The 15830-nt window shown below is 40.0% G+C and overlaps 1 protein-coding gene across 2 annotated transcripts in view; it reads right to left on the bottom strand.

The window, feature by feature from the left end:
• The window catches only part of DNAH8 (dynein axonemal heavy chain 8), a 313398-nt gene that overhangs the window by 219831 nt on the left and 77737 nt on the right, over nucleotides 1-15830 (bottom strand). For both annotated transcript variants that reach the window (XM_040249771.1, XM_040249772.1), the window contains exons 21-27: nucleotides 13682-13757; nucleotides 12111-12303; nucleotides 7954-8150; nucleotides 7318-7444; nucleotides 6289-6524; nucleotides 4085-4189; nucleotides 505-618 (exon numbers count right to left, since the gene is read on the bottom strand). In XM_040249771.1, the coding sequence (XP_040105705.1) occupies nucleotides 505-618; nucleotides 4085-4189; nucleotides 6289-6524; nucleotides 7318-7444; nucleotides 7954-8150; nucleotides 12111-12303; nucleotides 13682-13757 (1048 nt within the window). The remainder of the gene's footprint in view (nucleotides 1-504; nucleotides 619-4084; nucleotides 4190-6288; nucleotides 6525-7317; nucleotides 7445-7953; nucleotides 8151-12110; nucleotides 12304-13681; nucleotides 13758-15830) is intronic.

Genomic DNA, 15830 nt, shown 5'->3' on the forward strand with positions numbered 1-15830 from the left:
CAACTTCTGAGTTTAAACTTCATAAAGGTCAAACATTATCAGTCATATACCACGTTGAATAGTTTGTGGGACTAACCAAGGATGACATTTATTATTTATGTTCAGAGACCCTTCTGGTTCTCTAAGAGTTAGAGCTGGGAAGAAATCAGTTGCATGATACCCCGGCATTTGGACATTCATAGTTTCTAACAGCTTTCCAACAACGGTACTACATTTTTAATTATGAATATGTTGGCCCTAAGAAAGGACAAAAGCAGATTCTGTGTTCCTTTCATGATTTCCAAAAGTGTTGCTCCTTTTAGCAGTTAAATTGTTTCTCTTCTCTCTTATATAAAACATGCTTAAAGGAACAGCTATCCCCTCTTTTTGATAGCTGCAACTATGCGAAGATAGCCTCTTGCACACAACGTACAAGTCACAGTATATTTCTCAGGGTTCATCACTTTCATCTCATATAAACATTGTGCCAAATATCTTAACACAGAGTGTGAAACACTTAATTACCATCTCGTATGCTTCTGCAAAGTTCACTACATCCTCACGAAAAACTTCCACAGATTCAAGTAGATTACTTTTAAACTTTGGCTGCACTTGTACTAATTCATCTTGTACAGAAACCTAGAATAAAAAAAAAAAAAAGAAAGGCTCAATGTGAGAGTGAAAGCAATGTATTTAAATGAAAAATACAAATTCTACTCCAGCAAGTTTGTTAATCTCACAGATATGCTATGAACGAGGATGTGTCTGAAATGTTAATTTGTTAAAAAAAAAAACACACACACACAACTCAGAAATAAACAATCCAAATGCACCAATGAGTCTCAAGTCATTTTAGCTCATGACCTAAGAGGCAAAGCTATTTAACTGCAGTTAGGAAAATATTTTCTGGCTGACCCAGTTCAGGCAGTTAATATGGCCAAGGAAACAATTAAGACTTTGAGCCTCGTCTAGGTCACATGTTGTCTCCGGGACCAGGCCACGGTCTGGGATTAGAAATCTCTAGTAGGTTCCTGTGGTTGCAATAATTAGAGCAGTTCCCAGTAAGAAAATGATATTATTCTAGGTAAAAAGAATAGCAAATGTCTTCCACAACGGTTTTCAAACCTTCTGCTTAAATCTGCAATCATTGCTATTGCTGTTGTTCAGTCATCAAGTTGAGTCCAATTCTTCACAATCCCATGTACTGCAGCACCCCAGACTTCCCTGTCCCTCTCCATCTCCCAGAGCTTGCCCAAGTTCATGTCCATTGAATCAGTGATGCCATTCAACCATCTCATCCTCTGTCACCCTCTTATTCTGCCTTCAGTCTTTCCCAGCATCAGGGTCTCTTTCCAATGAGTCAGCTGTTCGCATCAGGTGGTCAAAGTATTGGAGCTTCAGCTTCAGCATCAGTCCTTCCAAAGAGTATTCTGGGTTGATTTCCTTTAAGATTGACTGGTTTGAGCTCTTTTCTTTCCATGAGACTCTCAAGAGTCTTCTCCAGCACCACAGTTTGAAAGCATCGATTCCATTGGAGGAGGCTATGAGAACCCCAGGAACTGTATAAAAAGGCAATCATTATACCTAACACCTAATTCATGTTTTCTATCTGCCAGGTTCTTTACATATGTTAATTCATTCAATCCTCACAATCACCCTGCGTGGTATATACTACTATTATATCCATTTTACAAGCGAAAAAACCAACACACAGAGACTAACTTCCTCAAGGTTCCAGCACTAGTATGTGACAAGGTCAAGATTCAAAACTTGGCAATGTGATTCCTGGGCTCTTGCTCTTAACTCTTCTCAACAGTAACATCTTTCAGGGTTGGAACATACACTGCTTTAAGCTTAATGGTGACTGTAGTAAAAAATGGGTCAGTAGGTTTAACACTAACAGAGAGATAAACCCAAATGAGTCTTTTAAACTGAACAATAATAGAAAATTGGGCTATACTAGATCTCAATTGAGGGCTCCCCATATCCTTCCTAGGATTCACTGTCTAGATTAACCAGCAAGTACTTTTTAAAATAAGCAGTTAGTCAATACTGAACATGAAGCCCCAAAATAAAAATTTTTATTAAAAAATTTTATACACATCTTCTCAAGCCTTAAACTGCATTTTTTAAAGCTTCTAAAATATGCCTAAAGGACCTCATGAAGAAATTAAGAAACAAAGGTTATTAACTTGCACCAGATCACCCAACTGGCTGTGGCAGAGCCAGAATCACAAGTCATGACCCCAATTTCAGCTCTGTGTCCTTGCTACTGTGTCCTGCTTCAGTCTCAGTGACAAATCTCTCCATAAATAGGAAACTTTAATCCAACATTAATTAATTAATATTCAATAAAAATTTTAGATTAAAGAATCTGGACCCTCCCTTGGAGTTCATTTATTTTAATTGTTAGCTTCTTCTGTACAACGAAGTGAATCAACCATATGCATACGTATTTCCCCTCCCTCTTGAGCCTCCCTGCACCCCTCCCATCCTCCTCCTCTCAGTCATTACAGAGCACTGAGCTGAGCTCCCTGTGCTGTACAGCAGGGTCCCACTGGCTGTCTGTTTTACACATGGAAGTGTATATATGTCAATCCTAATCTCCCAATTCATCCCACCATCCCTTTTCCATTCACTTTTTTTTAATTTATTTTTTATTGAAGGATAACTGCTTTACAGAATTTTGCTGTTTTCTATCAAACCTCAACATGAATCAGCCATAGGTATAATGTGTAAATATTTACCAACTTCAAAAATGCTTAGAGAAAAATTTATAGCCATAAATGCCAACAATAAAAGAAAAAAAAAAATCTCAAATCAGTAACCTAACCATCCACCTTAACAAACTAGACAAAGAAGAAGAAACTAAACCCAAAGAAAGCAGAAGGAAGAAAACAATTTAAAAAGAGCACAGATAAATGATACAGAGAATAAGAAAGCAATAGAGAAAATAAACAAACTATAAGTCACTACTATGTTCTCTTATGAGAGTTTTTTCTTTTTTTACCTTAGTACAAAGCTACTGTAATCAAGACTGGCATAGGGGCAGGCATATGGATCAACAAATTAAAGTTGAGAGTACAGAAGTGAATCCTTACAGTTAACTGTTTTTCTCCAGGGTGACAAGACAATTCGTTGGTGAAAGCATGGTCTTTACAACAAACGGTCCTGAGACAACAGGATATCCACACACGTTTACATGACATTGGACCCCTAACTCACACCATACACAAAGATTAACTCAAAATGTAACAAAGACCTAAATGTAAGGGTAAAATTATAAAACTCTCATAAGAAAACATAGTAGTGACTCTTCATGACCCTGGATTAGGCAATGGTTTCCTACATACAATACCAAAAAACAAGAAACAAAAGTAAAAAAATAGACAAACTGGACTTGATCAAAATTAAAAATTTTGTACTTCAAAAGACACCATCAAGAAAGTGAAAAAACCCACAGAATGAGAGAAAATATTTGCAAATCTTTTGATTAAAGGACTTACATCCAGAATATGTAAAGAACTCTTACAACTCAAAGAGACAAATAACCCAATTTAAAAAACAAATAACGGATTTAAATCAAACCTTTCTTCAAAGAAGATATACAAATGGCTAATGAGTACATGTAAAAAGATGCTAAGAATTATTAGCCATTAGGAAAATGAGGTGCTGGTATGTGAGACAGTATGGATAAACCTTGACAACATTATTCTAAGTGAAAGAAGCCAGTCACAAAAGACTAGATATCATAGGATTCTACCTATGTTTAAGCATTCAGAAAAGGCAAATTCAAAGAGATAAAAGGTAGATTAGTGATTGCCAGGGGCTGTGGTGAGGAAGAGAATGAGGAGTGATTACTAATGGGTATGGGGTTTCTTTGGGGATGATGAAAATGTTCTAAAATTAAATAATAATGGTTGTACAACTCTGCATATAGTAACAATCAGAGAATTGTATACTTTGAAATGGTAAATGTTATAGGATGTGGATTATATGCCAATAAAGCTATGAAGGTAATATATACTGAGCTTTTGAAAAGGTTGAAATGTATTTTTTTCTGGATATAGTCACTTAATAAAAGAAGAATTAAATCTGTACTCACCGCTTTACTCTGCAATTTGTTGAAAGAATATCTCAAGGTGTCTACTGCTTCTGATTCTTCTTTGGTGACTTCAACTTCAAATCGGTTTAAAATAGCATAGGCTTCCTGTGCAGTGGGGGCAGATTCAGACACATCACAAGGAATGCAATTGACAAATGACTTACAGGCCTTCTACAAACACATTCCTATGTCTTTTATTAAAATTACCTGTTTATTTGGCTGTACTAGGTCTCGCAGCATGTGGGACCTTTAGTTGCAGCATGAACTTTCAGTTGCAGTATGTGGGATCTAGTTCCCTGACCAGGGATCCCCCCAGCACAGCACCGTAACCAACAGACCACCAGGGAAATCCCCACTATGTCTTAAAAGGATGGTTCCCCAAATTAAATGTGTATAAAAAACTCCTTTAGAGTATCATGGACATCAGATATTGACTCTAGAGACCTCAGGCCCTGAAATCTGAACTTAATAAGCCACCAAGGTGATTCTGGTGGAGAGGAGACCAATCCCTTTGAGATATCCTCCAAGGAAAAACACCCTAGAATAACTTTCTGCCTCTCTTTTCCTGATCTTGTGCCAACACCATGCAAAATGTCTTCTCATATTCTATTACAATAGAGGTTGGCTATATAAAGAGTGGAAAGACATGATATTCTGAAGACCAGACACTAATAAACAAACAAGACAAAAGAAAAACAAATCCATAGGTACAGAGAACATATTGGTGGTAACCAGAAAAGAAGGAGGATAGAGGACAGAGGGATGGGTGAGGGGGGTTAACTGGATGGTGATAGCTGGTAATGAGATTTAAAGGTGGTGATGGCTTTACACTGCATATAAATTTTGAGTTATAATCTTGCACAACTGAAATCTGTATAATGGTATATACCAATTTTGCCTAATTTTCTTTAGAGTGATGAGTTGGCAACCAGCTTTACCAAAGGAACTCATGCTGAAAAACTGCGCTTTGGCCGTCAAGAAAAAATGGTATGATAACTTGTTAAATCTTGAGAAGCGAGGGGTCAGCATTCAAAATATCTGAATACTAAGATTTAAAGAAGCAGTAAAGGTATGAATTTCATTAGCTACCAAAGAGCACAAACTCTAAATGGGTTCAAGAAAGCAAGGCCCAGTCATGAACACCGGGTACCAAAAGGAGGTACCAATTCCCCAGGTTTTCAGGCAATGGGGGGGGAGTGCACTGTCCACAGAGAATCTAAAAAAGTTACAAAATGAACTGGATCTGATCTTTATTATCACCATGAGCCAGAAATTCTAAGTATTAGTCATAAGTACTTGTGGTAGAATAACAGCCTCCCTGTTGTTATCCACACCCTAATCTCCAGCACCTGGGAATATATGTCACCTAACACAGCAAAGGAGACTTTGCAGATGTGATTAATTAAGAATTTGAGAGGGGGAGATTATCCTGGATTAACCATGTGGGCCCAATGTAATCACAAAGATTCCTTTAAGGGAAAGAAGGAGGCAGGAGATTTAGAGACAGAGATGTGAGGACAGAAGCAGGGGTAAGAGTGATGCCACTGCTGGGACGGAACCAGGAACCAAGGGATGCAAGCTGCCTCTGGAAGCTGGATAACACAAGGAAACAGTTCTTCCCTGGAGCCCCTGCTGACATGTTGATTTCAGCCCCATTTCCACGCTTCTGACCTCGAGAACTAGAAAATAATAAATATGTGTTGTTTTAAGCCATTGAGGTTATGATAATTTGTTACAGAGGCTAAACAGAAAACTAAAACAGTACTCTTTCCTAAAAACATCTCCTGTTGATCTAAATCCCAACAGCTACTTTTGAGCCTAAATGGACCATTCCCAACCATGGTATGCTGCTGGTCATAGGGGAGACACATAGCTCATTTCTAAGAAAGTCAAAGATATTTGGGGAACTTGCCTAATATGTCAGGACTGAAGTCAGAGAGTACAACCACTCTTTTCTGTAAAATATAGGTACCAGCATAAAAAAATTGAACACTGTCTAGAGCAGTACAGCATTATTAATACATTTTCCTTGGTATACTGTTCACTGTTGATAATTATCCAAATCCCTCTAAGAACATCAACATCAGAGAGGAAAAACAGGAAGACTGTGCCATAAAATAGATAAATAAATCAACTTTTTAGTGTTTCTCTATTTAAAAAAAGAAGTAGCATTTCAAAGAGAGGAAAATGCAAACATTTCTTACTTCAATTGGCCCCAAAGTCATGTCCATTTGAATTTCATTATCACGGATACAAGACAAGGCTTCCATTGCAAATCTGACATCATCTAAGTCACGAATAGGTCTAGATAACTTTTTCAAGTATTCATTGATAAATGCTATCATGTCTGACATTTTCTTTTTGTATTCTTCATTCAAATATCGACAGAGTAGCATCTTCCATGCTTTAGCCTCAATTGATAAGGCCAATTTCATTGGCTCTGGTGAAGACAGAAAAAAGGTCAAAATAAAATACTAGGTGACATTCTCAAACAATTCACTTCATGTATAATCTGAGCATTTATAATTGTCCATTTCATTGTCACCAGCCACACTGAGCACTTGAAATGTAGCTAGTCTAAATTTAATGTTCTGTAAGGTTACCAGATTTTGAAGACTTAATTCCTATCCCAGTGAAGTATGTTAAGCTGTTCACAAGAAAGACTCTGAAGTCTATAGAGAAGAATTTTGGAAATTCATTCGAGCACTATCCAGTGTGAGCCTTGCTGTTTCTGGCATCCTATTAGCAGCCCTCACTCACTTCCCTGAATTCCTCCAGGTAACCCCTGCATGAGACCAGCAGCCTGTGATGCTGGGAAGCTGGGAACACTGGGCCCATCCAGCAGAGCTCTCCCTCATTATAGTTAGCCGTAGAATCAGCTTGGGCTTGTGATTTCAGACATTGTCTCATCACCCTCTGATACTCTAACCCCACTGGACTAACTTCTCAGGAGACCTCCAGCTGTTCTGATTCTTATCTCTTGTACACAACCCACTCTCTCCAGTAACACATAGTTCCACCAATAGTTTTAGTTGTTTGGGTGCCAGCTTAGTATTAACTGCATTAAGCGAGTTTGGTATAATATTATATATATACACAATGTATATCTATATTTAACATACATATGAACAAAATACTTAATAGTTATAATACTGCAGATTAATAACGGCCTCCTAAATGAAGTCACATTTCATGTGAAAATGCAGATACTTTACATAGTATTTTAAAAATACCTGTATGCAATTCAAGTGCTCCTACAACTATAATAGGCTTCAACTCATCGATCTCCTGTTCAAAAGTCGCGTAGTGTAGAATTTCAGATCTGATTTCAGTCAGAGAGGGATTGTTGGCCAAAAACTCCTGTAGCAAGGAAAGAATCAACACTTTCTTTGGCTTTTTGACAATGTAAATCTTATGCTTCTAATAGGTAAATTAGAAAATTGCATCTGCTTATATATTTTTCCTCACGTATGTGCTATCAGGCCAGGGGCTCAGTAGAGAAAGGGATGAACTGTTAGTACAGGAAGAGGAGGCTACGTGAGGAGATTTCACATTTCTGGTTGGTTGTTTATAGTCCTAAAGTTTCCTTGAGTTTCTAAACCAAACACACAGGTAAGCCTCTGTAACTCTGACACACCCCTGAATACCTGGCCTCTGGTATGAATTGAACAGAACCTGCTAGAGCCTCATTACTATCAGTCGCTCCAGTGTAAGTGTCAGAATTACACAAGACGCGTTAGGCGCATGGCATTTACAGGTTCTCGGCCTCTGTTCCTGAGTGCTCATCGTTATCACTGACGTTTTCCTGGTCTTCCCACAAGAGTTAAACAATTACAACCCGAACTGCATTGCCAGTAGTGGAAACACACCTTCACTTTCACATCTCGGTCCTCTGTCCAGAGTGTCTTGTACTTCTGAAAGTCCTGCAGGGCTTCATGAACTGCCTTTCTCAGAGAGTTTACGGAGGAAGAAAGGAGGAGGACCAGCTTGGAAATATCCTTGTGCTCTGCCACTCCCGGGTAAAAATTCTTCAGCTTCCGTGCGGGAATCATTTCTTCAAAGGATCCTGAGAACAGACATTTTCATTCTGTAGATAACTCATGCATTCAACTTTAAATACTACCAACTGTAAACATCTATAGACTTTTCAAACTTTAAAGTCTTATAGACCCATCTCCCTCCAAGTAAATTAACAGCTAATCTCTCTCAAGTTTCATTTATTCTTATTAAATCGTTGTGTCATATTCTGAGGTCTAGGTTTCTTTAAAGTACATGTGCGCAGACGCACTCAGTCGTTCAAGCACGTCCGAGTCTTTTGCGACCTCATTGACTATAGTGGCCCGCCAGGTTCCTCTGCCCATGGGACTTCCCAGGCAAGAATACTAGGGTGGGTTTCCATTTCCTCCTCCAGGGGATCTTCCTGACCCAGGGGTCAAGCCCACTTCTTCTGCATCTCCTGCACTGGTGGGTGGATTCTTTACCACTGATCTATCAGGGTTGCCTTCATTAAAGTGAGGAAACTGCTATTCAGAGGAAAGAACTGAAAACCAGTTGAAAGACACTGATTAACAACCTCCCCCAAAACAAAACATCCTCCAAGGAAAGATCAAAAGAGTTGAAATTGCTATCCCACAGAACAGCCTTGTGGTTAAAGGAGAGGTGCAACATTTATTGGGGCTTCCCTGTGGCTCAGCAGTAAAGAATCTGCCTGCCAGTGCAAGGAACGGGGGTTTGATCCCTGGGTCAGAAAGATCCCCTAGAGAAGGAAATGCCAACCCACGCCAGTATTCTTGCCTGGAAAATCCCATGGACAGAGGAGTCGGGCGGGCTACAGTCCATGGGGTTACAAAGAGTCAGACATGACTTGGCGATTAAATGCAACAACAACTACATTTATTACCCAAATGCCTTAAGCTAATTATTTAAACTTCATAGAAATACTTGAGAGGACTAAATGATACAACATATGCTTGTCTTCAGCTCAGCATCTAGTATATAGAGACCACACAACCACTATTAAACACCACAATAAACATCTCTTGCTAAAAGTCAGTATTCTCAAGTAATCTTCATCAGGTACAGATCATACAGATACTTTTGTTTGGCCCAGACAGTTCCCTACTTTTGTGAAAGCAGTTGTTAACAATTAAAAAATCATGAGATTTCATGAAAAATTTGATATTTCCACCTTCTCTTTTAAAATGGTTTAATCTGGTATTCCTGCCTAGCAACAGCTGGGTGAAGTACCCATAAATGATACTGACTTGGGGTGGGGGTGGAAGAAAAGGGGAGATGTTGATCAAGGGGTACAAACTTTCATTAATATAATGAATAAATTCTGGAAATGTATATGTACTGGTGATGTATAGTATTATAATAATAATGTGTACTTGAAGTCTGCTAATAAAGTAGACCTCAGGTGTTCTCACCACACACACACACACACACACACATAAATGATTAACTATGAGAGGTGATGAATATGTTACTTACTCTGATTGTGGCAACCATTTCACAAAAGTACACGTATATCAAAACATCATGCTGTACACCTCAGATATGTGCAACTTTTCTCAAAAATAAATAAAAATTTAAAGTGGCATAATAGCAAGAAAGAAAAAAAGTTTGGCTTTCTATACAAGAGAAAGTATCCAAAAATATCCATGGAATTTGGGGTCAGTGTCATATCACACCCTTAGTTATTTAAGGGAATAGCTTAAATAAACTTTATGTACAAAGTACATATGACCAGATTTTCTAAGCACCATGTTCTAGCAAACTAAGTTTATCAGACCAAACACAAGCCTGAACATAGAATTAGTTCTTTTTTTTTTTTCATTTGTGAGACATTTATTGGTTATTTGAAATCTTCCAGACACTTTTCTAGGCAACCAACGTACTTAAGTGAACACAATGGAGAAATTCCCTGCCCTCCATAAACTTGCATTTTAGGAGAGTGAAACAATAAATGGAAAATACAATTAGAAAATTCTATTTAACATTTTTAAAATTTATTTCTTTTTTTTTCTATTTTTTTATTTGTACTTTTCTTGGGCTGTATTGTGCAGCATTTGGGATCTTAGTTCCCTGACCAGGGGTGGAATCCATGCCCTCTAGTGGAAGCACAGAGTCCAAACCAATGGACTGTCAGGAAAGCCAACACTTTTTTTCTTTTTGCTTTTAATTATTTTTATAAAGTATATTCTAAATGGAGAAATACTGTGGAAATCTACATATTCACATACCTATTTATATCCATTACATTGGGGCTGTAGCCAAGGAAGCTTAATTTAGTGTGGAGCACTTTTGAGGGTCGTTTTCTGGTGAAACCAAAGGTGGCGGTGGTAGGTGGAGTGGCGGAAGCGTCTCTGGCAGAGGGAACACTCATAGGGCTTCTCTCCCGTGTGGGTTCTCTCATGAGCCCGAAGGTTGGTTTTGTGGGTGAAGGCCATTTCACACGTGCTGCACACAAAGGGCTTCTCTCCTGTATGAATCCCCTGATGCACATGGACGTCTGATGCCTGGAAGAAGCCTTTGCCACACTCGGCACAAATATATGTTCTCTCGTTGTTGTGTCTTTTCTGGTGAACTCTGAACCGAGAGGAATGCCTGAAGGTCTTGGGACACCTCTCACATCTGTACACTTCTAGGGCTCTATGGGATCTTTCCTGGTGTTCCCCACGTGCAGAAGTCCCCTCAGAGCTCCGGTGGGTAGAAACAGGCTCAGGGGTGACCTGGTCTGGTTCCACTTCCATGAGGACATCTTGAGAGGAGGGTCCTTTCAGGGATCCGTCCTGGGGCCTGGAGGGGCCTGGACCTGCTCCTCTTCTGGAACTTCGTGGATTCTCCAGAGAAACACCTCCTTCTTCCAGCCTCGGATGGTTCTCTTCTTGGACAATGATTAGGGAAGGTATTTGATTGCTTGGACTAGTAATACTGTCTCTTTTCACAGAAATGTTGCCATCATTTTCTTTATCTTCATTTCTTTGTCCTGTTTGCAGGGATGTATCTTGAGGAGTCCAGGAGGGTGTCCCCGCATTCTCTCTTGTTGGGGTTCCTGTTGATAACTGTTTTGTGAAGTGAATGATGACTTGTCTTAAGGGCATGTTCTCACAAAAGAGGGCTTCCTGTCCCTGCATGTGAACATGGACTAAGCCGGGTATCTTCATGCCATCATCTCTCAGGTCCTCCGTGAGTTTCTCCAGGCTTCTGCCACTTGCATTCCATTTCTCCTGTAAAGTGGCCCTGTCACTGCAGTTCCCATTGATTATAAATTCTTCCAGGACCAGACGAGAAATTATTTCATCCTTGCTGTGTTTTTCTGGCTGCAGCCATGAGCGAAATAAGTGATAGAGTCTTTGCAGTTCCTGTCTTGCACTTAAGTTATTGCTGTCTCGAAGTAAGTTGAGCTGAGTGCTGGGGAACTCAGGGATCCCCTCTTCCTCCTCGATGGCAGATCCTTGGGTGGGTGAATTTTCTGACCCGGGACCCCTCCTGGATTGTTCACCTTCAAAGGAGATTCTGAGGTCTGAAGCCATTCTTAACAAGACTTCTCAGAGACCTGCAACTTGAGGGATTCAGACTCCACTGATTTGTTTCTCAGGCAATCTCTTTCAACAACCATTAGATGTTTAAGGACTGCAAAGCTCTCCCAGAAGACTGAGCTCCACGCTGGGTGACCCTGAGCTGAAGGCTGAGGACTCTTCCCTGTGTGACTCCCCTTCTCAACTGAGTTCATCTCAGAATTAGTTCTAAGATTTGTTTTCATTTTTAACTTTGAATCTGAGACTATGATAGTAGAACAGTGATAAATATCCTTGTTCACCCATGACCAAAATCTGAAATATCTGCATGCAATGTTTAAGATGGAAGATGGAGAACACTAGTTTTTTTAACACAAAATTTAACCAACAAACATATAAAACTGACTTTAAAAAGATACGTTGTAATATCCAGGAAAAATCAGAAAGACTTATTTACTGGTATAATTCTGAGACTCTACTGATCTGAGATTTAACATTCTTACTTTCTTCCTTCTTCAATTGCTTTCCTGGGCTTGAATGGGCCAAGTCCATAGTCGTAGGGGAGGTACTGCTAATGACCCTCTTGATGTGACGGGACTGCTGGCCCCAGTGAGCTACTCCTCTGCTGACCTCCAGGGTTAACTGGATCATACGGTTAATGGCTTGTTGAATGTCATCCAAGCTAGGAACCATTACCTGTGGAAAGAAGAAATGAGTCCCAGGTGCTCCCAGCACAGACAAATCCACACCTCTGATTGTCATCATCCCCACTCCCTTCGGAGTGGGGAAAGCCTCTGCTGGCCCAGGGGAAGTCTGCTTCAAGGAGAGGGATATTAGAGGAAGGTAGGTTGCAGACTTAACCATCTTCAAGCTTTCCCACTCTACCCATTCCTGCAGGCAGAAAGGTCAAGCACAGTACTTGTCACCCTTTCCCTGTGAGGGTGGCTGGATGCAGGCATGTGCATGTGTGGCATGAAGCAGAAAAACTGAAGAAGCTATACCGCCAAGATTTTGACTTCAGTTCTTTCAAATGTGCCACATAAGCATAGAAGCTGTCCTCCAGGAGGCCAGACTGTGTACATGCGGTGTTAGGTGAGCCATAGATCATTCCTGCCTGGCCTTAACCCTTGGATCATCACAGAACACACCACAGTCATCCTGATGACTTGGTGCTTCCCATGCCAACAAGCAGCAGGAGGGGTGGTGGTAGAGAAAAGGGCCCTGAGAAAACATAAGGGACCCGTGCACTCAAGGCACAGGTTTGTTCTTTCTTTCCTTCTATTCTGCTGTGGATTGCCTCACAGCTGGGTGCTCAGGACAGAGATTTGGACTTCTCAGATGGTCTTATTTAGATAATGTCTGAAGTAAGAAAAAGCAAGATGATTTGTAGGGTACTTGCTAATTATGGCCCACCAGACACTTAACTCTGATACCCACCTTCAATATACCATGAGCTCTGTGGAAGTAATTTTTATAATAGATATTAATGATACACTTTGATTTTTGTTAAATGCTGCGGCTGCTGCTGCTAAGTCGCTTCAGTCGTGTCCAACTCTGTGCGATCCCATAGATGGCAGCCCACCAGGCTCCCGTGTCCCTGGGATTCTCTAGGCAAGAACACTGGAGTGGGTTGCCACTTCCTTCTCCAATGTGTGAAAGTGGAAAGTGAAGTCACTCAGTCGTGTCCAACTCTTCGAAACCCCATGGACTGCACCCTACCAGGCTCCTCCGACCATGGGATTTTCCAGGTAAGAGTACTGGAGTGGGTTGCCATTGTTAAATGCTGAGGTGAAGTCAAAAAGCACACGGGACCAAGAGATTAAATAAAGCTCAGTCCTAATGCTATACTTCTTTTTAAGTCTCTGCTGAACTTGTTACAATATTTCTTCTGTTTGTTTTGTTTTTTTTGGCCACAAGGCATGTGGGATCTCAGCTCCCCAACCAGGAATCAAACCTGTATCCCCTGCATTCAAAGGCAAAGTCTTAACTACTGGACGGCCAGGCAAGTCCCTAAACTTCTTAAATACATTACCAAAATATCACTGTATTAACTTGAATATTTCATAATACTTACCACATTAGGAATCGCAAGATGTACTTCAGATTTTAAAAAAGAAACAACATCTTCTGACCGCTTTCGTCCATAAGGGCTGTAATAAGATGGACATTTAACTCAGAAACCTTAACCTAATATTTCATAAATAGCATGGTTATGCTACAACTTTCAACCCTGAAAAATAAGGACAATTTTCAAAATGCTGAATTACTTGGAGAGACTATTATTTACAGTGGAACCATAGATTTCATGAACTAGTTCATAGACTAAGAAAACTTTTAATCTTCTTTGAAACGACATATTAGTCTTTAACCCATTTCTAATATTTTAATGTTGCATTCTCTCAGGAAGCACCACCTAAAAATGTTCACCTCAAGCGCTCCCTTTTCCCAGTCCCACAATAGGTGCTGAAAATCACCAACAAAAAGCATATACCTTCATATACTTTATTCTGTGTGTGTGTACAAGATTAAACAGGAGGTTTCAAGTCAAAGCCTTCCAAAAGTAATTTTTACAACAGTATCAATTGTGCTCAGACAGAAGTACACACATACAGACACATGAGTGCAATTAATGAATGATACACGTCGGCCTGAAAATTATTAGGAGTTTGGTTATCTCCCTCTGTCTGATCTCTGTCCCATCCCAGATGAAATTTAGTACGTGTACGCTTTCCACAGAAGGAAATGTTATCATTACTGAAAAACTACACCTCCATTCATAATGGAGGATCAGTGGTTCCCAGGTAAACATATTATTGCAAGGAACTCTTTGAACTAGAAGCGAGCAAACAAAGGAAAAAGCCTCTAATTCTTAGTCTCACTGTGAAATTCAAGACACGTAGACTGTATTTGAAAGGGTACAATCTGAGAAAAAGAAAGAGTTTTATAAAGTATAATCAAGGAGCTGAACTAACAAAAGCAATGGACAGCATACTAGATCCTTCAGTGACTCATTTGACAAACTAGAGGATTAGCTTAAGGAATTCTCCAATCATTCCCATGCAAAATACGAGACATAAATTACTTAAGGAAAAGGTAATAAAGATAAGTTTATCCTCCACTTAGTGTACCACAGGTGCTTTTCCAAGCACTTTTCCATAAATTGAAGTATTTCATGCTCACATTAGCTCTTGACACAGATCCCATGATTATTATTTCCTTATCATAGAGGAGGAAACCAAGGCAGAGAAAGATTAAGTAACTCACAGCAGAGGGTCACTCAGCTCAGAGACACTCTACTACCTAGGATCCACTGTGGAAACCCTACATACTGTAAATTTAAGCATAGCCCTTCTCAAATCTTAAGAATACACTTATTTTTTTTCGCCTTGAAAAGTTTCTCTGTGTGCCTCAGGATTAATGGGGAAAAAAACACATTATCTGTGAATTTCCAGAATACTTGGGGGAAATCTGTAAGCAGCAAAAAACTTACTTAGAAAAGAAAAATCAGATTAGCAGCAGAACTCACATCTGAATATGAAAACAAAAGAAGCCAGTGAAACAGTATTTGTGGAGTGCGAGAGAAGGAAGCTATGATCCAAGCTGACCAAATAGTCTTCATGGGTGCGGGAAAGAGAGATGTTTTAGACAAGGGAGGATTCTGCAGTAGTATACTCATATATGCCTCTTCAAAAATCACAGAAGTAGTTTCAAATTAACATGGAATTCTGAGTTTAGACTTCAAAAATGCCTCCCTGTGCCAAGTACATCACAATCATGGATAGACCATGAAGGACCTGAAAATACTCAAACAGAAGTTTAGTATCACCATACATCAGCCAGGCATTGGAAACACACAGTAGCCTGGCCAGGGCTCTGGTCAGGAAACAAGCAGTGATAGTGGGACTTGGCCCCTGTGGACTATGGGCGGCTAAAGTAGTCCATGTGAGAGGGGACTCATCTAGGCTTGCTACCAGACCCCAGACATTGAAGCGATGTTCCCCCACTTATAAAGACAGGCAAAACAACAAGATGTTTGCCAACCTCTTGCCCACAGCTGCAGCTTTTCCAAAAGATGTTTTCACCTAAGGTGAAAGGAGCGAATCCACAGCATCCTTATTTTGCCACTAAGCTGAGCCGCCCATGTGCTCCCCCACGGAACCTGCCGGCATATCTTTAGGAGATACGTAACCGTGAACAAAGCGACCCAGACCTGCACTCAAGGT

Source organism: Oryx dammah, unplaced genomic scaffold, assembly GCF_014754425.2.
Source record: "Oryx dammah isolate SB20612 unplaced genomic scaffold, SCBI_Odam_1.1 HiC_scaffold_11, whole genome shotgun sequence".
Classification (NCBI taxonomy): domain Eukaryota; kingdom Metazoa; phylum Chordata; class Mammalia; order Artiodactyla; family Bovidae; genus Oryx; species Oryx dammah.